The sequence below is a fragment of the Lampetra fluviatilis genome, unplaced genomic scaffold (genome assembly GCF_964198595.1).
Source record: "Lampetra fluviatilis unplaced genomic scaffold, kcLamFluv1.1 SCAFFOLD_911, whole genome shotgun sequence".
Lineage (NCBI taxonomy): Eukaryota > Metazoa > Chordata > Hyperoartia > Petromyzontiformes > Petromyzontidae > Lampetra > Lampetra fluviatilis.
The window spans coordinates 1-24,768 of record NW_027621041.1 but is presented as its reverse complement, the minus strand read 5'-3'; the positions used below and the strand labels follow the sequence as shown (position 1 = coordinate 24,768).

Genomic DNA, 24,768 nt, shown 5'->3' with positions numbered 1-24,768 from the left:
GTGGGTGAGTGAGTGAGTGAGTGGGTGAGTGAGTGAGTGGGTGAGTGAGTGAGTGGGTGAGTGAGTGAGTGAGTGGGTGAGTGAGTGGGTGAGTGAGTGAGTGGGTGAGTGAGTGAGTGAGTGAGTGAGTGGGTGAGTGAGTGAGTGAGTGGGTGGGTGGGTGAGTGAGTGAGTGGGTGAGTGGGTGGGTGAGTGGGTGGGTGAGTGAGTGGGTGAGTGAGTGGGTGGGTGAATGGGTGGGTGAGTGAGTGGGTGAGTGGGTGAGTGGGTGAATGAGTGGCTGAGTGAGTGGGTGGGTGGCTGAGTGAGTGAGTGGGTGAGAGGGTGGGTGGGTGGGTGAGTGAGTGGGTGGGTGAGTGGCTGAGTGAGTGGCTGAGTGAGTGAGTGGGTGAGTGAGTGAGTGGGTGAGTGAGTGGGTGAGTGAGTGAGTGAGTGGGTGGGTGAGTGAGTGAGTGAGTGAGTGGGTGAGTGAGTGGGTGGGTGAGTGAGTGGGTGAGTGAGTGGGTGGGTGAGTGAGTGGGTGGCTGAGTGAGTGAGTGGGTGACTGAGTGAGTGAGTGAGTGGCTAACTGAGTGAGTGGGTGAGTGGCTCAGTGAGTGAGTGAGTGAATGGCTGAGTGAGTGAGTGGCTGAGTGAGTGAGTGGCTGAGTGAGTGAGTGGCTGAGTGAGTGGCTGAGTGAGTGGCTGAGTGAGTGAGTGACTGAGTGAGTGAGTGAGTGGTTAACTGAGTGAGTGGGTGAGTGGCTCAGTGAGTGAGTGAGTGGCTGAGTGAGTGAGTGGCTGAGTGAGTGAGTGGCTGAGTGAGTGAGTGGATGAGTGAGTGAGTGAGTGGCTGAGTGAGTGGCTGAGTGAGTGGCTAACTGAGTGAGTGAGTGGCTGAGTAAGTGAGTGGCTCAGTGAGTGAGTGGTGAGTGACTGAGTGAGTGGCTCAGTGAGTGAGTGGTGAGTCACTGAGTGACTGAGTGAGTGGGTGAGTGAGTGAGTGAGTGGGTGGGTGAGTGAGTGAGTGAGTGGCTGAGTAAGTGAGTGGCTCAGTGAGTGAGTGGTGAGTGACTGAGTGAGTGGCTCAGTGAGTGAGTGGTGAGTCACTGAGTGACTGACTGAGTGACTGAGTGAGTGGCTGAGTGAGTGGCTAACTGAGTGAGTGAGTGGCTGAGTAAGTGAGTGGCTCAGTGAGTGAGTGGTGAGTGAGTGAGTGGCTGAGTAAGTGAGTGGCTCAGTGAGTGAGTGAGTGACTGAGTGAGTGGCTCAGTGAGTGAGTGGTGAGTCACTGAGTGACTGACTGAGTGACTGAGTGAGTGACTGAGTGACTGAGTGAGTGACTGAGTGAGTGACTGACTGACTGAGTGAGTGAGTGACTGACTGAGTGACTGAGTGAGTGGGTGGGTGAGTGACTGAGTGACTGAGTGACTGAGTGAGTGAGTGGCTGAGTGAGTGACTGAGTGAGTGACTGACTGACTGACTGAGTGAGTGACTGACTGAGTGAGTGAGTGACTGAGTGAGTGACTGAGTGAGTGACTGACTGAGTGACTGAGTGACTGACTGACTGACTGACTGAGTGAGTGACTGACTGAGTGAGTGACTGACTGAGTGACTGAGTGAGTGACTGACTGAGTGAGTGACTGACTGACTGACTGAGTGACTGACTGACTGACTGACTGAGTGACTGAGTGACTGACTGACTGACTGAGTGACTGACTGACTGAGTGGCTGAGTGAGTGAGTGAGTGACTGAGTGAGTGAGTGAGTGAGTGACTGAGTGAGTGACTGAGTGAGTGACTGAGTGAGTGAGTGACTGAGTGACTGAGTGAGTGACTGAGTGAGTGAGTGACTGAGTGACTGAGTGAGTGACTGACTGAGTGACTGAGTGACTGACTGACTGAGTGACTGACTGAGTGACTGAGTGACTGACTGAGTGACTGACTGAGTGACTGACTGAGTGACTGAGTGATGATGTCACGGCAGGGATTTTTCTCTCTTGAAGTTCATGCAGCGACCCTGAAGCACAAAGCAAAGACACAGCACACTGTACACACTGTACACACTGTACACACTGTATACACTGTACCACACTGTACACACTGTACACACTGTACCAATAGTCGCACTTCATTATAGACATACACAACTCCATGTGCACACTGTATATACTGTACGAACGACACGTGCACAAACTGTATATACTGTACGAAAGGACACCCTCTACAGTGTAGACGCGCACTACACGCACTGTATATACTGTACGCCGCGCACTGTACACGCGTGTACTGTGCAATGCATATGCACTGCACGTGTACTGTATGTGCACTGTACATTCACTGTATGTGCACAGCATATGCACTGTATGTGTACTGTACACGAACTGTATACGCACTGTATTTTACTGTATGTGTACTGTACACGCACTGTGTGTGCACTGTATGTACACGGTGCATGCACTTTATGTGTACCGTGCGTGCACTGTATGTGCACTGTACGCGCACTGTACGCGCACTGTACGTGTACTGTATGCCCACTGTACGTGTACTGTACGTGCACTGTACCGTCTCGCCAGGCTGAGGTCTCATGACAGCCACGCGTCCGTAGACCCTCGCCAGCCACGAACCCAGAACCTACACACAGAGTGGTACATACATGTATAGTGTTATACATGTATAATGTTATTCATGTATAATGTTATACATGTATAGTGTTATACATGTATAGTGTTATACATGTATAATGTTATACATGTATAATGTTATTCATGTATAATGTTATACATGTATAGTGTTATACATGTATAGTGTTATACATGTATAGTGTTATACATGTATAGTGTTATACATGTATAGTGTTATACATGTATAGTGTTATACATGTATAGTGTTATACATGTATAATGTTATACATGTATGGTGTTATACATGTATAGTGTTATACATGTATAGTGTTATACATGTATAGTGTTATACATGTATAGTGTTATTCATGTATAGTGTTATACATGTATAGTGTTATACATGTATAGTGTTATACATGTATAGTGTTATTCATGTATAGTGTTATACATGTATAGTGTTATACATGTATAGTGTTATACATGTATAGTGTTATACATGTATAGTGTTATACATGTATAGTGTTATACATGTATAGTGTACACCTACACACAGAGACACACGCACAGTGGTACATACATGTATAGTGTTATACATGTATAGTGTTATACATGTATAGTGTTATACATGTATAGTGTTATACATGTATAGTGTTATACATGTATAGTGTTATACATGTATAGTGTTATACATGTATAGTGTTATACATGTATAGTGTTATACATGTATAGTGTTATACATGTATAGTGTTATTCATGTATAGTGTTATACATGTATAGTGTTATACATGTATAGTGTACACCTACACACAGAGACACACGCACAGTGGTACATACATGTATAGTGTTATACATGTATAGTGTTATACATGTATAGTGTTATACATGTATAGTGTTATACATGTATAGTGTTATACATGTATAGTGTACACCTACACACAGAGACACACACGCACAGTGGTACATACATGTATAGTGTTATACATGTATAGTGTTATACATGTATGGTGTTATACATGTATAGTGTTATACATGTATAGTGTTATACATGTATGGTGTTATACATGTATAGTGTTATACATGTATAGTGTTATACATGTATAGTGTTATTCATGTATAGTGTTATACATGTATAGTGTTATACATGTATAGTGTTATACATGTATAGTGTTATACATGTATAGTGTTATACATGTATAGTGTTATGCATGTATAGTGTTATGCATGTATAGTGTTATACATGTATAGTGTTATACATGTATAGTGTTATACATGTATAGTGTTATACATGTATAGTGTTATTCGTGTATAGTGTTATTCGTGTATAGTGTTATACATGTATAGTGTTATACATGTATAGTGTTATTCGTGTATAGTGTTATTCGTGTATAGTGTTATACATGTATAGTGTTATACATGTATAGTGTTATACGTGTACAGTGTTATACGTGTATAGTGTTATACGTGTATAGTGTTATACATGTATAGTGTTATACATGTATAGTGTTATACATGTATAGTGTTATACATGTATAGTGTTATACATGTATAGTGTTATACATGTATAGTGTTATTCATGTATAGTGTTATACATGTATAGTGTTATACATGTATAGTGTTATACATGTATAGTGTTATACATGTATAGTGTTATACATGTATAGTGTTATACATGTATAGTGTTATACATGTATAGTGTTATACATGTATAGTGTTATACATGTATAGTGTTATACATGTATAGTGTTATATATGTATAGTGTTATACATGTATAGTGTTATACATGTATAGTGTTATACATGTATAGTGTTATATATGTATAGTGTTATACATGTATAGTGTTATACATGTATAGTGTTATTCATGTATAGTGTTATACATGTATAGTGTTATACATGTATAGTGTTATACATGTATAGTGTTATACATGTATAGTGTTATACATGTATAGTGTTATACATGTATAGTGTTATACATGTATAGTGTTATACATGTATAGTGTTATTCATGTATAGTGTACACCTACACACACACACACAGTAGTTGTACATGTATAGTGTACACCTACACACACACACACACAGTAGTTGTACATGTATAGTGTTATACCTGTAAGTCTGAGTTATACCCACTCACCCACCCACCCACTCACCCACCCACCCACTCACACCTGAGTTATACCTGCAAGGCTGTGATTATACCTCACTCACTCACTCAGTGCGCTAACCACTCACCCACCCACCCACTCACCCACCCACTCACCCACCCACTCACCCACCCACCCACTCACCCACCCACTCACTCACTCACCCACCCACCCACTCACTCACTCACTCACCCACCCACTCACCCACTCACCCACCCACCCACCCACTCACCCACCCACCCACCCACCCACTCACTCACTCACTCACCCACCCACCCACCCACTCACCCAACCACCCACTCACCCACCCACCCACTCACTCACCCACTCACCCACTCACCCACCCACCCACTCACCCACCCACCCACCCACTCACCCACTCACCCACCCACCCACTCACCCACTCACCCACCCACCCACCCACTCACTCACCCACTCACCCACTCACCCACCCACCCACTCACCCACCCACTCACCCACTCACCCACCCACTCACCCACCCACCCACCCACTCACCCACCCACCCACTCACCCACTCACCCACCCACTCACCCACCCACCCACCCACTCACCCACCCACCCACTCACCCACTCACCCACCCACTCACCCACCCACCCACTCACCCACCCACCCACCCACTCACCCACTCACCCACCCACCCACTCACCCACTCACCCACCCACCCACCCACTCACTCACCCACTCACCCACTCACCCACCCACCCACTCACCCACCCACTCACCCACTCACCCACCCACTCACCCACCCACCCACCCACCCACTCACCCACCCACCCACTCACCCACTCACCCACCCACTCACCCACCCACCCACTCACCCACTCACCCACCCACTCACCCACTCACCCACCCACCCACTCACCCACCCACCCACTCACTCACCCACTCACCCACCCACCCACTCACCCACCCACTCACCCACTCACCCACCCACCCACTCACCCACTCACCCACCCACCCACCCACTCACCCACTCACCCACCCACTCACCCACTCACCCACCCACTCACTCACCCACTCACCCACTCACCCACCCACCCACTCACCCACTCACCCACTCACCCACCCACCCACCCACTCACTCACCCACCCACTCACCCACTCACCCACTCACCCACCCACTCACCCACTCACCCACCCACTCACCCACTCACCCACCCACCCACCCACCCACTCACTCACCCACCTACCCACCCACTCACCCACTCACCCACTCACCCACCCACCCACTCACACCTGAGTTATACCTGCAAGGCTGTGATTATACCTCACTCACTCACTCAGTGCGCTAACCACTCACCCACCCACCCACTCACCCACCCACTCACCCACCCACTCACCCACCCACCCACTCACCCACCCACTCACTCACTCACCCCACCCACCCACTCACTCACTCACTCACCCACCCACTCACCCACTCACCCACCCACCCACCCACTCACCCACCCACCCACCCACCCACTCACTCACTCACTCACCCACCCACCCACCCACTCACCCAACCACCCACTCACCCACCCACCCACTCACTCACCCACTCACCCACTCACCCACCCACCCACTCACCCACCCACCCACCCACTCACCCACTCACCCACCCACCCACCCACTCACCCACTCACCCACCCACCCACCCACTCACTCACCCACTCACCCACTCACCCACCCACCCACTCACCCACCCACTCACCCACTCACCCACCCACTCACCCACCCACCCACCCACTCACCCCACCCACCCACTCACCCACTCACCCACCCACTCACCCACCCACCCACCCACTCACCCACCCACCCACTCACCCACTCACCCACCCACTCACCCACCCACCCACTCACCCACCCACCCACCCACTCACCCACTCACCCACCCACCCACTCACCCACTCACCCACCCACCCACCCACTCACTCACCCACTCACCCACTCACCCACCCACCCACTCACCCACCACTCACCCACTCACCCACCCACTCACCCACCCACCCACCCACCCACTCACCCACCCACCCACTCACCCACTCACCCACCCACTCACCCACCCACCCACTCACCCACTCACCCACCCACTCACCCACTCACCCACCCACCCACTCACCCACCCACCCACTCACTCACCCACTCACCCACCCACCCACTCACCCACCCACTCACCCACTCACCCACCCACCCACTCACCCACTCACCCACCCACCCACCCACTCACCCACTCACCCACCCACTCACCCACTCACCCACCCACTCACTCACCCACTCACCCACTCACCCACCCACCCACTCACCCACTCACCCACTCACCCACCCACCCACCCACTCACTCACCCACCCACTCACCCACTCACCCACTCACCCACCCACTCACCCACTCACCCACCCACTCACCCACTCACCCACCCACCCACCCACCCACTCACTCACCCACCTACCCACCCACTCACCCACTCACCCACTCACCCACTCACCCACCCACCCACTCACACCTGAGTTATACCTGCAAGGCATGTGGAGTCTGTACTCCACTCGGCGTCTCTGGGGCTGGTTCTGGAGTCGGGGGTTCCGTGATTTTCGCTTCTTTGGCGAACTCCAACTTGGATCCCTCCTCAGTCGAACCCCGGCCTCCCCATCGCACCTGCAAGCACCGGGCATGCAGGTAGAACTCACGCACTCACTCAGACACTCACTCAGTCACTCACTCACTCACTCAGCCACTCACTCACTCAGCCACTCACTCACTCACACACTCACTCAGCCACTCACTCACTCAGTCACTCACTCACTCACTCAGTCACTCACTCACACACTCACTCTCTCACTCACTCAGTCACTCACTCACTCACTCAGCCACTCACTCACTCAGCCACTCACTCACTCAGCCACTCACTCACTCAGCTACTCACTCACTCAGCCACTCACTCACTCAGCCACTCACTCAGCCACTCACTCACACACTCACACACTCACTCCTCAGTCGAACCCCGGCCTCCCCATCGCACCTGCAAGCACCGGGCATGCAGGTAGAACTCACACACTCACTCAGACACTCACTCAGTCACTCACTCACTCAGTCACTCACTCAGTCACTCACTCACTCAGTCACTCAGCCACTCACTCACTCAGCCACTCACTCACTCACTCAGACACACACACTCACTCACTCAGACACTCAGCCACTCACTCAGCCACTCACTCACACAGTCACTCAGCCACTCACTCACACAGTCACTCACTCACTCACGCACTCACTCACTCACTCAGCCACTCACACACTCACTCACTCACTCACACAGTCACTCACTCACTCAGTCACTCACTCACTCAGCCACTCACTCACTCACTCAGCCACTCACTCACACAGTCACTCACTCACTCAGCCACTCACACACTCACTCACACACTCACTCACACAGTCACTCACTCACTCAGTCACTCACTCACTCAGCCACTCACTCACTCAGCCACTCACTCACACAGTCACTCAGCCACTCACTCACACAGTCACTCAGCCACTCACTCACACAGTCACTCACTCACTCACGCACTCACTCACTCACTCAGCCACTCACTCACACAGTGTGACACTCACACACTCACTCACCCACTCACTCACCCACTCACTCACTCACACAGTCACTCACACAGTCACTCACTCACTCAGTCACTCACTCACACACTCACTCTCTCACTCACTCAGTCACTCACTCACTCACTCAGCCACTCACTCACTCAGCTACTCACTCACTCAGCCACTCACTCACTCAGCCACTCACTCAGCCACTCACTCACACACTCACACACTCACCCACTCACTCACTCACTCCTCAGTCGAACCCCGGCCTCCCCATCGCACCTGCAAGCACCGGGCATGCAGGTAGAACTCACTCACTCACACAGTGTGCTAACCACTGCGCCACCACTCACTCACACACTCACTCAGACACTCACTCAGTCACTCACTCACTCAGTCACTCACTCACTCAGTCACTCACTCACACACTCACTCTCTCACTCACTCAGCCACTCACTCACTCAGCCACTCACTCATTCACTCAGCCACTCACTCACTCAGCCACTCACTCACTCACTCAGCCACTCACTCACACAGTCACTGACTCAGTCACTCACTCACTTAGTCACTCACTCACTCAGCCACTCACTCACTCACTCAGCCACTCACTCACACAGTCACTCAGTCACTCACTCAGTCACTCACTCAGCCACTCACTCACTCACTCAGCCACTCACTCAGTCACTCACTCACTCAGTCACTCACTCACTCAGCCACTCACTCACTCAGCCACTCACTCACACAGTCACTCACTCACACACTCACTCTCTCACTCACTCAGCCACTCACTCACTCAGTCACTCACTCACTCAGTCACTCACTCACTCAGCCACTCACTCACTCAGCCACTCACTCACACAGTCACTCACTCACACACTCACTCTCTCACTCACTCAGCCACTCACTCACTCAGCCACTCACTCATTCACTCAGCCAATCACACACTCACTTGCTTACACACTCACACAGTGTGCTAACCACTGCGCCACCACTCACTCACACACTCACTCACACACTCACACACAGTGCGCTAACCACTGCACCACCACTCCCCACTCCCACACACTCACAGCGCGCTAACCACTGCACCACCACTCCCCACTCCCACACACTCACAGTGCGCTAACCACTGCACCACCACTCCCCACTCCCCACACACTCACAGCGCGCTAACCACTGCACCACCACTCCCCACACTTACACACAGTGTGCTAACCACTGCACCACCACTCCCCACACTCACACACAGTGTGCTAACCACTGCACCACCACTCCCCACTCACACACACAGTGCGCTAACCACTGCACCACCACTCCCCACACACACACAGTGCGCTAACCACTGCACCACCACTCCCCACACTCACACACAGTGTGCTAACCACTGCACCACCACTCCCCACTCACACACACAGTGCGCTAACCACTGCACCACCACTCCCCCCACACACACACAGTGCGCTAACCACTGCACCACCACTCCCCACACACACACGCACAGTGCGCTAACCACTGCACCACCACTCCCCACACACACACGCACAGTGCGCTAACCACTGCACCACCACTCCCTACACACACACGCACAGTGCGCTAACCACTGCACCACCACTCCCCACTCCCCACACACTCACAGCGCGCTAACCACTGCACCACCACTCCCCACACTCACACACAGTGTGCTAACCACTGCACCACCACTCCCCACTCACACACACAGTGCGCTAACCACTGCACCACCACTCCCCACACACACACAGTGCGCTAACCACTGCACCACCACTCCCCACACTCACACACAGTGTGTTAACCACTGCGCCACCACTCACTCAGTCACTCACTCACTCACACAGTCACTCAGCCACTCACTCACTCAGTCACTCACTCACACACTCACTCAGTCACTCACTCACTCACACACTCACTCACTCAGTCACTCACTCACTCACACACTCACTCACTCAGCCACTCACTCACTCAGTCACTCACTCACTCACACAGTCACTCAGCCACTCACTCACTCACTCACCTACTCACTCACCCACTCACACACTCACTCACTCACACAGTCACTCAGCCACTCACTCACTCACCCACTCACTCACCCACTCACACACTCACTCACTCACACACTCACTCAGCCACTCACTCACTCAGCCACTCACTCACACACTCACACACTCACTCACTCAGCCACTCACTAACACAGTCACTCAGCCACTCACTCACACAATTACTCACTCACTCACTCACCCACTCACTCACCCACTCACACACTCACTCACTCACACAGTCACTCAGCCACTCACTCACTCACCCACCCACTCACTCACCCACTCACACACTCACTCACTCACTCACACACTCACTCAGCCACTCACTTACTCACACAGTCACTCAGCCACTCACTCACTCATTCACACAGTCACTCAGCCACTCACTCACTCAGCCACTCACTCACTCACCAACTCACACACTCACTCACTCACACAGTCACTCAGCCACTCACTCACTCACCCACTCACTCAGCCACTCACTCACTCAACCACTCACTCACTCACACACTCACTCACACAGTCACTCAGCCACTCACTCACTCACCCACTCACTCAGCCACTCACTCACTCAACCACTCACTCACTCACCCACTCACTCACTCACTCACCCACTCACTCAGCCACTCACTCACTCACCCACTCACTCAGCCACTCACTCACTCAACCACTCACTCACTCACACACTCACTCACACACTCACTCAGCCACTCACTCACTCAGCCACTCACTCATTCATACAATCACTCACACAGTCACTCACTCACTCACACACTCACTCACACAGTCACTCACTCACTCACACACTCACTCACACAGTCACTCAGCCACTCACTCACTCACTCATACAATCACTCACACAGTCACTCACTCACTCACACACTCACTCACTCACACACTCACTCACACAGTCACTCAGCCACTCACTCAGCCACTCACTCACACACTCACTCACTCACACACTCACTCACACAGTCACTCAGCCACTCACTCAGACAGTCACTCACTCACTCACACACTCACTCACACAGTCACTCAGTCACTCACTCACACAGTCACTCAGCCACTCACTCACTCACCCACCCACTCACTCACCCACTCACACACTCACTCACTCACTCACACACTCACTCAGCCACTCACTTACTCACACAGTCACTCAGCCACTCACTCACTCATTCACACAGTCACTCAGCCACTCACTCACTCAGCCACTCACTCACTCACCAACTCACACACTCACTCACTCACACACTCACTCAGCCACTCACTTACTCACACAGTCACTCAGCCACTCACTCACTCATTCACACAGTCACTCAGCCACTCACTCACTCAGCCACTCACTCACTCACCAACTCACACACTCACTCACTCACACAGTCACTCAGCCACTCACTCACTCACCCACTCACTCAGCCACTCACTCACTCAACCACTCACTCACTCACACACTCACTCACACAGTCACTCAGCCACTCACTCACTCACCCACTCACTCAGCCACTCACTCACTCAACCACTCACTCACTCACCCACTCACTCACTCACTCACCCACTCACTCAGCCACTCACTCACTCACCCACTCACTCAGCCACTCACTCACTCAACCACTCACTCACTCACACACTCACTCACACACTCACTCAGCCACTCACTCACTCAGCCACTCACTCATTCATACAATCACTCACACAGTCACTCACTCACTCACACACTCACTCACACAGTCACTCACTCACTCACACACTCACTCACACAGTCACTCAGCCACTCACTCACTCACTCATACAATCACTCACACAGTCACTCACTCACTCACACACTCACTCACTCACACACTCACTCACACAGTCACTCAGCCACTCACTCAGCCACTCACTCACACACTCACTCACTCACACACTCACTCACACAGTCACTCAGCCACTCACTCAGACAGTCACTCACTCACTCACACACTCACTCACACAGTCACTCAGCCACTCACTCAGCCACTCACTCACACACTCACTCACTCACACAGTCACTCAGCCACTCACTCACACAGTCACTCACTCACTCACACACTCACTCACACAGTCACTCACTCACTCACACTCACTCACACAGTCACTCAGCCACTCACTCAGCCACTCACTCACTCAGCCACTCACTCACACACTCACACACTCACTCACTCAGCCACTCACTCACACAGTCACTCAGCCACTCACTCACACAATTACTCACTCACTCACTCACCCACTCACTCACACACTCACTCAGCCACTCACTTACTCACACAGTCACTCAGCCACTCACTCACTCATTCACACAGTCACTCAGCCACTCACTCACTCAGCCACTCACTCACTCACCAACTCACACACTCACTCACTCACACAGTCACTCAGCCACTCACTCACTCACCCACTCACTGACCCACTCACACACTCACTCACTCACACACTCACTCAGCCACTCACTTACTCACACAGTCACTCAGCCACTCACTCACTCACTCATTCACACAGTCACTCAGCCACTCACTCACTCAGCCACTCACTCACTCACCAACTCACACACTCACTCACTCACACAGTCACTCAGCCACTCACTCACTCACCCACTCACTCAGCCACTCACTCACTCAACCACTCACTCACTCACACACTCACTCACACAGTCACTCAGCCACTCACTCACCCACTCACTCAGCCACTCACTCACTCAACCACTCACTCACTCACCCACTCACTCACTCACTCACCCACTCACTCAGCCACTCACTCACTCACCCACTCACTCAGCCACTCACTCACTCAACCACTCACTCACTCACACACTCACTCACACAGTCACTCAGCCACTCACTCACTCAGCCACTCACTCACTCATACAATCACTCACACAGTCACTCACTCACTCACACACTCACTCACACAGTCACTCACTCACTCACACACTCACTCACACAGTCACTCAGCCACTCACTCACTCATACAATCACTCACACAGTCACTCACTCACTCACACACTCACTCACTCACACACTCACTCACACAGTCACTCAGCCACTCACTCAGCCACTCACTCACACACTCACTCACTCACACAGTCACTCAGCCACTCACTCAGACAGTCACTCACTCACTCACACACTCACTCACACAGTCACTCAGCCACTCACTCAGCCACTCACTCACACACTCACTCACTCACACAGTCACTCAGCCACTCACTCACACAGTCACTCACTCACTCACACACTCACTCACACAGTCACTCACTCACTCACTCACACTCACTCACACAGTCACTCAGCCACTCACTCAGCCACTCACTCACTCAGCCACTCACTCACACACTCACACACTCACTCACTCAGCCACTCACTCACACAGTCACTCAGCCACTCACTCACACAATTACTCACTCACTCACCCACTCACTCACCCACTCACACACTCACTCACTCACACAGTCACTCAGCCACTCACTCACTCACTCACCCACTCACTCACCCACTCACACACTCACTCACTCACACACTCACTCAGCCACTCACTTACTCACACAGTCACTCAGCCATTCACTCACTCATTCACACAGTCACTCAGCCACTCACTCACTCAGCCACTCACTCACTCACCAACTCACACACTCACTCACTCACACAGTCACTCAGCCACTCACTCACTCACTCAACCACTCACTCACTCACACACTCACTCATACAGTCACTCAGCCACTCACTCACTCACCCACTCACTCAGCCACTCACTCACTCAACCATTCACTCACTCACCCACTCACTCACTCACCCACTCAGCCACTCACTCACCCACTCACTCACCCACTCACACACTCACTCACTCACACAGTCACTCAGCCACTCACTCACCCACTCACTCAGCCACTCACTCACTCAACCACTCACTCACTCACACACTCACTCACACAGTCACTCAGCCACTCAATCACTCACTCAGCCACTCACTCACTCACTCAGCCACTCACTCACTCAGCCACTCACTCACTCAGCCACTCACTCACACAGCCACTCACTCACTCACACACTCACTCACTCACTCACACAGTCACTCACTCACCCACTCACTCACTCAGCCACTCACTCACTCAGACACTTACACACTCACTCACTCACCCACTCACTGACTCAGCCACTCACTCACTCATACAATCACTCACTCAGCCACTCACTCACTCAGCCACTCACTCACTCAGCCACTCACTCACTCAGCCACTCACTCACTCACACACTCACTCACTCACACAGTCACTCACTCACTCACCCACTCACTCACTCAGCCACTCACTCACTCAGACACTTACTCACACACTCACTCACTCAGACACTCACTCACTCAGCCACTCACTCACTCAGCCACTCACTCACTCAGCCACTCACTCACTCACACACTCACTCACTCACACAGTCACTCACTCACCCACTCACTCACTCAGCCACTCACTCACTCAGACACTTACTCACACACTCACTCACACAGTCACTCACTCACTCACCCACTCACTCACTCAGCCACTCACTCAGCCACTCACTCACTCAGCCACTCACTCAGCCACTCACTCACTCAGCCACTCACTCAGCCACTCACTCACTCAGCCACTCACTCAGCCACTCACTCACTCAGCCACTCACTCAGCCACTCACTCACTCAGCCACTAACTCAGCCACTCACTCACTCAGCCACTCACTCACTCAGCCACTCACTCACTCACACACTCACTCACTCACACAGTCACTCACTCACCCACTCACTCACTCAGCCACTCACTCACTCATACAATCACTCACTCAGCCACTCACTCACCCACTCACTCAGCCACTCACTCACTCAACCACTCACTCACTCACCCACTCACTCACTCACCCACTCAGCCACTCACTCACTCACTCACCCACTCACTCACCCACTCACACACTCACTCACTCACACAGTCACTCAGCCACTCACTCACTCACCCACTCACTCAGCCACTCACTCACTCAACCACTCACTCACTCACACACTCACTCACACAGTCACTCAGCCACTCAATCACTCACTCAGCCACTCACTCACTCACTCAGCCACTCACTCACTCAGCCACTCACTCACTCAGCCACTCACTCACACAGCCACTCACTCACTCACACACTCACTCACTCACTCACACAGTCACTCACTCACTCACCCACTCACTCACTCAGCCACTCACTCACTCAGACACTTACACACTCACTCACTCACCCACTCACTGACTCAGCCACTCACTCACTCATACAATCACTCACTCAGCCACTCACTCACTCAGCCACTCACTCACTCAGCCACTCACTCACTCAGCCACTCACTCACTCACACACTCACTCACTCACACAGTCACTCACTCACCCACTCACTCACTCAGCCACTCACTCACTCAAACACTTACACACTCACTCACTCAGCCACTCACTCACTCATACAATCACTCACTCAGCCACTCACTCACTCACCCACTCACTCACTCACCCACTCAGCCACTCACTCACTCACCCACTCACTCACCCACTCACACACTCACTCACTCACACAGTCACTCAGCCACTCACTCACTCACCCACTCACTCAGCCACTCACTCACTCAACCACTCACTCACTCACACACTCACTCACACAGTCACTCAGCCACTCAATCACTCACTCAGCCACTCACTCACTCACTCAGCCACTCACTCACTCAGCCACTCACTCACTCAGCCACTCACTCACACAGCCACTCACTCACTCACACACTCACTCACTCACTCACACAGTCACTCACTCACTCACCCACTCACTCACTCAGCCACTCACTCACTCAGACACTTACACACTCACTCACTCACCCACTCACTGACTCAGCCACTCACTCACTCATACAATCACTCACTCAGCCACTCACTCACTCAGCCACTCACTCACTCACTCAGCCACTCACTCACTCAGCCACTCACTCACTCACACACTCACTCACTCACACAGTCACTCACTCACTCACCCACTCACTCACTCAGCCACTCACTCACTCAGACACTTACTCACACACTCACTCACTCAGACACTCACTCACTCAGCCACTCACTCACTCAGCCACTCACTCACTCAGCCACTCACTCACTCACACACTCACTCACTCACACAGTCACTCACTCACCCACTCACTCACTCAGCCACTCACTCACTCAGACACTTACTCACACACTCACTCACACAGTCACTCACTCACTCAGCCACTCACTCAGCCACTCACTCACTCAGCCACTCACTCAGCCACTCACTCACTCAGCCACTCACTCACTCAGCCACTCACTCACACAATGCGCTAACCACTGCACCACCACTCCATTTTATTACATGCAAGTTGTACAAGCAGTGTGACGTCATGTACATGCAAGTTGTACAAGCAGAGTGACGTCATGTACATGCAAGTTGTACAAGCAGAGTGACGTCATGTACATGCAAGTTGTACAAGCAGAGTGACGTCATGCACATGCAAGTTGTACAAGCAGAGTGACGTCATGTACATGCAAGTTGTACAAGCAGAGTGACGTCATGTACATGCAAGTTGTACAAGCAGAGTGACGTCATGTACATGCAAGTTGTACAAGCAGAGTGACGTCATGTACATGCAAGTTGTACAAGCAGAGTGACGTCATGTACATGCAAGTCTCGCCTTGTTTTACATTATACATGCAAGCATAGTGACGTCACGCATCGGTGTACAGTGATGTTATACATGCAAACGTAGTGATGTTATACATGCAAACATAGTGATATTATACATTCAACTATAGTGATATTATACATGCAAACATAGTGATATTATACGTACATTTGTAGTGATATTATACATGCAAATCTCGCGATATTATACAAAGTCTCGCGATATTATACATGCAAATCTCGCGATATTATACAAAGTCTCGCGATATTATACATGCAAATCTCGCGATATTATACAAAGTCTCGCGATATTATACATGCAAATCTCGCAATATTATACAAAGTCTCGCGATATTATACATGCAAATCTCGCGATATTATACATGCAAATCTCGCAATATTATACAAAGTCTCGCGATATTATACAAAGTCTCGCGATATTATACAAAGTCTCGCGATATTATACAAAGTCTCGCGATATTATACATGCAAATCTCGCGATATTATACAAAGTCTCGCGATATTATACAAAGTCTCGCGATATTATACAAAGTCTCGCGATATTATACATGCAAATCTCGCGATATTATACAAAGTCTCGCGATATTATACATGCAAATCTCGCGATATTATACAAAGTCTCGCGATATTATACATGCAAATCTCGCGATATTATACAAAGTCTCGCGATATTATACATGCAAATCTCGCGATATTATACAAAGTCTCGCGATATTATACATGCAAATCTCGCGATATTATACAAAGTCTCGCGATATTATACATGCAAATCTCGCGATATTATACAAAGTCTCGCGATATTATACATGCAAATCTCGCGATATTATACAAAGTCTCGCGATATTATACATGCAAATCTCGCGATATTATACAAAGTCTCGCGATATTATACATGCAAATCTCGCGATATTATACAAAGTCTCGCGATATTATACATGCAAATCTCGCGATATTATACAAAGTCTCGCGATATTATACATGCAAATCTCGCGATATTATACAAAGTCTCGCGATATTATACATGCAAATCTCGCGATATTATACAAAGTCTCGCGATATTATACATGCAAATCTCGCGATATTATACAAAGTCTCGCGATATTATACAAAGTCTCGCGATATTATACATGCAAATCTCGCGATATTATACAAAGTCTCGCGATATTATACATGCAAATCTCGCGATATTATACAAAGTCTCGCGATATTATACATGCAAATCTCGCGATATTATACAAAGTCTCGCGATATTATACATGCAAATCTCGCGATATTATACAAAGTCTCGCGATATTATACATGCAAATCTCGCGATATTATACAAAGTCTCGCGATATTATACATGCAAATCTCGCGATATCGCGATATCTGGCACCACGGTACGATATATCTCACAATATCCCACGATATCTCACGATATCCCACGATATCTCACGATATATCACGATATCTCACGATATATCACGACATCCCACGATATCTCACGACATCTCACGATATATCACGATATCTCACGATATCCCACGATATCCCACGATATCCCACGATATCTCACGATATAACACCAGGCGTCTACGTTTTCCATGCGACACCCATCGCGATATATCCACGATATCGTGGGATATCGCGATATATCGTGGGATATCGTGGGATATCGTGAGATATCGCGATATATCGCGATATATCGCCTCACCTCCATGCGTTTGATGCCTCCGACTCCGCGGCCCCGTAGTAGGAGGCGTCCACGAGGGGCCAGCGAGGGGGGGGCGAGCCGGGGGCGGGGGGCTCCTCCTGGTTGCCATGGTGATATGGGGGGGGAGGGGGGGGGAGGTTGTCATGGTGATGGGGTAGGGAGGGGGGAGGTGGGGGCGAGCCGGGGGCGGGGGGCTCCTCCTGGTTGCCATAGTGATGGGGGGGGGAGGTTGTCATGGTGATGGGGGAGGGGAGGGGGGAGGGTGTGTCATGGATGAATAGGGTGGGGGAGGTTGTCATGGTGATGGGGTGGGGGGAGGGGGAGGTTGTCATGGTGATGGGGTGGGGGAGGGGTGAGGTTGTCATGGTGATGGGGTGCGGGGAGGGGGTGAGGTTGTCATGGTGATGGGGTGGGGGGAGGGGGGAGGTTGTCATGGTGATGGGGTGGGGGGAGGGTGAGGTTGTCATGGTGATGGGGTGGGGGAGGGGGGAGGAGGGAGGTTGTCATGGTGATGGGGTGGGGGGAGGGGTGAGGTTGTCATGGTGATGGGGTGGGGGGAGGGGGGAGGTTGTCATGGTGATGGGGGTGGGGGGGAGGGGTGAGGAGTTGTCATGGTGATGGGGTGGGGGGAGGGGTGAGGTTGTCATGGTGATGGGGTGGGGGAGGGGGGAGGTTGTCATGGTGATGGGGTGGGGGGAGGGGTGAGGTTGTCATGGTGATGGGGTGCGGGGAGGGGTGAGGTTGTCATGGTGATGGGGTGGGGGAGGGGGGAGGTTGTCATGGTGATGGGGTGGGGGGAGGGGGGAGGTTGTCATGGTGATGGGGTGGGGGGAGGGGTGAGGTTGTCATGGTGATGGGGTGTGGGGAGGGGGAGGTTGTCATGGTGATGGGGTGGCGGGAGGGGGGAGGTTGTCATGGTGATGGGGTGGGGGGAGGGGGAAGGTTGTCATGGTGATGGGGTGGGGGGAGGGGGGAGGTTGTCATGGTGATGGGGGGGGGAGGGGGGGGAGGTTGTCATGGTGATGGGAGGAGGGGAGGGGGGGGAGGTTGTCATGGATGAGTAGGGTGGGGGGAGGGGGGAGGTTGTCATGGTGATGGGGGGGGTGTCATGGTAATGGGGGGGAGGGGGGGAGGTTGTCATGGTGATGGGGAGGGGGGGAGGTTGTCATGGTGATGGGGTGGGGGGAGGAGGGAGGTTGTCATGGTGATGGGGTGGGGGTGAGGTTGTCATGGTGATGGGGTGGGGGGAGGGGGGTTGTCATGATGATGGGGTGGGGGGGAGGTTGTCATGGTGATGGGGTGGGGGGAGGGGGAGGTTGTCATGGGTGATGGGGGTGGGGGGGAGGTTGTCATGGTGATGGGGTGGGGGGAGGGGGAGGTTGTCATGGTGATGGGGTGGGGGGGAAGGTTGTCATGGTGATGGGGTGGGGGGAGGGGGGAGGTTGTCATGGTGATGGGGTGGGGGGGGAAGGGTGAGGGTTGTCATGGTGATGGGGTGGGGGGGAGGGGGGAGGTTGTCATGGTGATGGGGTGGGGGGGAGGGGTGAGGTTGTCATGGTGATGGGGTGGGGGGAGGGGGGGAGGTTGTCATGGTGATGGGGTGGGGGGAGGGGGAGGTTGTCATGGTGATGGGGGTGGGGGGGAGGGGGGAGGTTGTCATGGTGATGGGGTGGGGGGTGAGTTGTCATGGTGATGGGGTGGGGGGGGAGGTTGTCATGGTGATGGGGTGGGGGGGAGGTTGTCATGGTTGATGGGGTGGGGGGAGGGGGGAGGTTGTCATGGTGATGGGAGGAGGGGAGGGGGGGAGGTTGTCATGGATGATGGGGAGGGGGGAGGTTGTCATGGTGATGGGGGTGGGGGGAGGAGGGAGGTTGTCATGGTGATGGGGGGGTGTCATGGTAATGGGGGGGAGGGGGGGGAGGTTGTCATGGTGATGGGGTGGGGGGGAGGTTGTCATGGTGATGGGGTGGGGGGAGGAGGGAGGTTGTCATGGTGATGGGGTGGGGGGGGAGGTTGTCATGGTGATGGGGTGGGGGGAGGGGGAGGTTGTCATGGTGATGGGGTGGGGGGAGGGGGAGGTTGTCATGGTGATGGGTGGGGGGAGGGTGAGGTTGTCATGGTGATGGGGTGTGGGGAGGGGGGAGGTTGTCATGGTGATGGTGTGGGGGGAGGGGGGAGGTTGTCATGGTGATGGGGTGGGGGGAGGAAGGAGGTTGTCATGGTGATGGGGGGGGAGGGGGGAGAGGTTGTCATGGTGATGGGAGAGGGGGAGGGGGGGGGAGGTTGTCATGGATGATAGGGTGGGGGGAGGGGGGAGGTTGTCATGGTGATGGGGGGGTGTCATGGTAATGGGGGGGAGGGGGGGGAGGTTGTCATGGTGATGGGGAGGGGGGAGGTTGTCATGGTGATGGGGTGGGGGGAGGAGGGAGGTTGTCATGGTAATGGGGGGGGAGGGGGGGAGGTTGTCATGGTGATGGGGTGGGGGGGAGGTTGTCATGGTGATGGGGTGGGGGGAGGGGGAGGTTGCCATGGTTGATGGGGGGTGGGGGGGGAAGGTTGGTCATGGTGATGGGGTGGGGGGAGGGGGGAGGTTGTCATGGTGATGGGGTGGGGGGAGGGAGGGGTGAGGTTGTCATGGGATGGGGTGGGGGGTAGGGGGGAGGTTTGTCATGGTGATGGGGTGGGGGGAGGGGGAGGTTGTCATGTGATGGGGTGGGGGGAGGGTGAGGTTGTCATGGTGATGGGGGGGGTGGGGGGGAGGGGGAGGTTGTCATGGTGATGGGGTGGGGGGAGGGGGGAGGTTGTCATGGTGATGGGGTGGGGGGAGGGGGGAGGTTGTCATGGTGATGGGGTGGGGGGAGGGGGAGGTTGTCATGGTGATGGGGGGGAGGGGGGGAGGTTGTCATGGTGATGGGGAGGAGGGGAGGGGGGGAGAGGTTGTCATGGATGATGGGGGGGAGGGGGGAGGTTGTCATGGTGATGGGGGTGGGGGGGAGGAGGGAGGTTGTCATGGTGATGGGGTGGGGGGTGAGGTGTCATGGTATGGGGTGGGGGGGGAGGTTGTCATGGTGATGGGGTGGGGGGGGAGGTTGTCATGGTGATGGGGTGGGGGGAGGGGGGGAGGTTGTCATGGTGATGGGGGGGGTGTCATGGTATGGGGGGAGGGGGGGGGAGGTTGTCATGGTGATGGGGAGGGGGGGGAGGTTGTCATGGTGATGCGGGTGGGGGAGGAGGGAGGTTGTCATGGTGATGGGGTGGGGGGTGAGGTTGTCATGGTGATGGGGTGGGGGAGGGGAGGTTGTCATGGTGATGGGGTGGGGGGAAGGTGTTGTCATGGTGATGGGGTGGGGGAGGGGGAGGTTGTCATGGTGATGGGGGTGGGGGGGGAGGGGGGGAGGGTTGTCAATGGTGATGGGTGTGGGGGAGGGGGGAGGTTTGTCATGGTGATGGGGTGGGGGGAGGGGGGAGGTTTGTCATGGTGATGGGGTGGGGGGAGGGGGAGGTTGTACATGGTGATGGAGTGGGAGGAGGGGGGGAGGTTGTCATGGTGATGGTGGGTGGGGGGAAGGTTGTCATGGTGATGGGGGTGGGGGGAGGGGGGAGGTTGTCATGGTGATGGGGTGGGGGGAGGGGGGAGGTTGTCATGGTGATGGGGTGGGGGGATGGGGGGAGGTTGTCATGGTGATGGGTGGGGGGAGGGGAGATTGTCATGGTGATGGGGTGGGGGGGAGGGGTGAGGTTGTCATGGTGATGGGGTGGGGGGAGGGGGGAGGTTGTCATGGTGATGGGGTGGGGGGAGGGTGGAGGTTGTCATGGTGATGGGGTGGGGGGGGAGGGGGGAGGTTGTCATGGTGATGGGGTGGGGGGAGGGGGGAGGTTGTCATGGTGATGGGGGTGGGGGGAGGGGGGAGGTTGTCATGGTGATGGGTGGGGGGAGGGTGAGGTTGTCATGGTGATGGGGTGGGGGGGAGGGGGGAGGTTGTCATGGTGATGGGGTGGGGGGAGGGGGGAGGTTGTCATGGTGATGGGGTGGGGGGGGAGGGGGGGAGGTTGTCATGGTGATGGGGTGGGGGGAGGGGTGAGGTTGTCATGGTGATGGGGTGGGGGGAGGGGGAGGTTGTCATGGTGATGGGGTGGGGGAGGGGGGAGGTTGTCATGGTGATGGTGGTGGGGGGAGGGGGGAGGTTGTCATGGTGATGGGGTGGGGGGAGGGGTGAGGTTGTCATGGTGATGGGGTGGGGGGAGGGGGAGGTTGTCATGGTGATGGGGTGGGGGGAGGGGGGAGGTTGTCATGGTGATGGGGTGGGGGGAGGGGGGAGGTTGTCATGGTGATGGGGTGGGGGGAGGGGTGAGGTTGTCATGGTGATGGGGTGGGGGAGGGGGGAGGTTGTCATGGTGATGGGGTGGGGGGAGGGGGGAGGTTGTCATGGTGATGGGTGGGGGGAGGGGGGAGGTTGTCATGGTGATGGGGTGGGGGGAGGGGGGAGGTTGTCATGGTGATGGGGTGGGGGGAGGGGTGAGGTTGTCATGGTGATGGGGTGGGGGGAGGGGGGGAGGTTGTCATGGTGATGGGGTGGGGGGAGGGGGGAGGTTTGTCATGGTGATGGGGTGGGGGGAGGGGTGAGGTTGTCATGGTGGATGGGGTGGGGGGAGGGTGGAGGTTGTCATGGTGATGGGTGGGGGGGGGAGGGGGGAGTTGTCATGGTGATGGGTGGGGGGAGGGGGGAGGTTGTCATGGTGATGAGGGGTGGGGGGGAGGGGGAGGTTGTCATGGTGATGGGTGGGGGGAGGGGGGAGGTTGTCATGGTGATGGGTGGGGGGAGGGGGGAGGTTGTCATGGTGATGGGGTGGGGGGAGGGGGAGGTTGTCATGGTGATGGGGTGGGGGGAGGGGGGGAGGTTTGTCATGGTGATGGGGTGGGGGGGAGGGGGGGAGGTTGTCATGGTGATGGGGTGGGGGGGAGGGGTGGAGGTTGTCATGGTGATGGGGTGGGGGGAGGGGGGAGGTTGTCATGGTGATGGGGGTGGGGGGGAGGGGGGAGGTTGTCATGGTGATGGGGTGGGGGGGGAGGGGGGGAGGTTTGTCATGGTGATGGGGGTGGGGTGGGGAAGGGGGGAGGTTGTCATGGTGATGGGGTGGGGGGAGAGGGGGGAGGTTGTCATGGTGATGGGGTGGGGGGGAGAGGGGGGGAGGTTGTCATGGTGATGGGGGTGGGGGGGAGGGAGGTGGGGAGGGTTGTCACTCACCCTCGTCCACCAAGGGATCTTTAATGATCTGAAAATACAAACAGCAGTCAGCAACAGTTGCATGTACAGTGCATACAGTGCATACAGTGCATGTACAGTGCGTGTACAGTGGCGTGCACAGTGCGTGCACAGTGTGTGTGCAGCGCCTTACAGTGCATATACAGTGCATGTACAGTGCATGCACGATGACTGTACCGTGTCGTGTACAGTGTATGTACGGGTACCCTGTACAGTGCGTGTACAGTGCGCGTACAGTGAATGGGCCGGTTTTCTGTACAGCCCGTGTACAGTGCGTGTACGGGTGTCTGTACAGTGGCGTGTACAGTGCACGTACAGTCGCGTGTACAGTGCGCGTACAGTGCGCGTACAGTACCCAGGGTGCAGCAGAGCGGCCAAAGCCACCAGAGCAGCAGGAGGGCGTACGAACAGCGAGACGAGAAGCGGCAGCAGCAGAGCCAGCGTGGGGCCGTCAGCGCCTGGTGGCATCGATCAACAACATCATCAACATCAACATCAACAACATCAACAACAACATCATCAACATCAACATCATCATCTACTACAACTACAGCAACAAGACGAGAAGCGGCAGCAGCAGAGCCAGCGGTGGGCCCATCAGCCTGGTGACACCATCAACAACATCTACATCATCATCAACATCATCAACACATCATCATCATCATCAACATCATCATCAACATCTACTACAAACTACAGCAACAA

General features: G+C 53.8%; 1 protein-coding gene across 1 annotated transcript; it reads right to left on the bottom strand.

Annotated features, from left to right (window-relative positions):
* Positions 1–1,515: 1,515 nt before the first annotated feature.
* On the bottom strand, positions 1,516–24,058 carry LOC144954690 (anthrax toxin receptor 1-like). Its single transcript, XM_078885126.1, has 5 exons — positions 24,049–24,058; positions 18,800–18,899; positions 7,262–7,399; positions 2,543–2,611; positions 1,516–1,997 (listed from the first exon to the last, which is right to left on the bottom strand). Exons 2-5 carry the CDS (start codon positions 18,803–18,805, stop codon positions 1,956–1,958), a joined length of 255 nt encoding a protein of 84 aa, XP_078741252.1. The 5' UTR covers positions 18,806–18,899; positions 24,049–24,058; the 3' UTR covers positions 1,516–1,955.
* Positions 24,059–24,768: the final 710 nt, after the last annotated feature.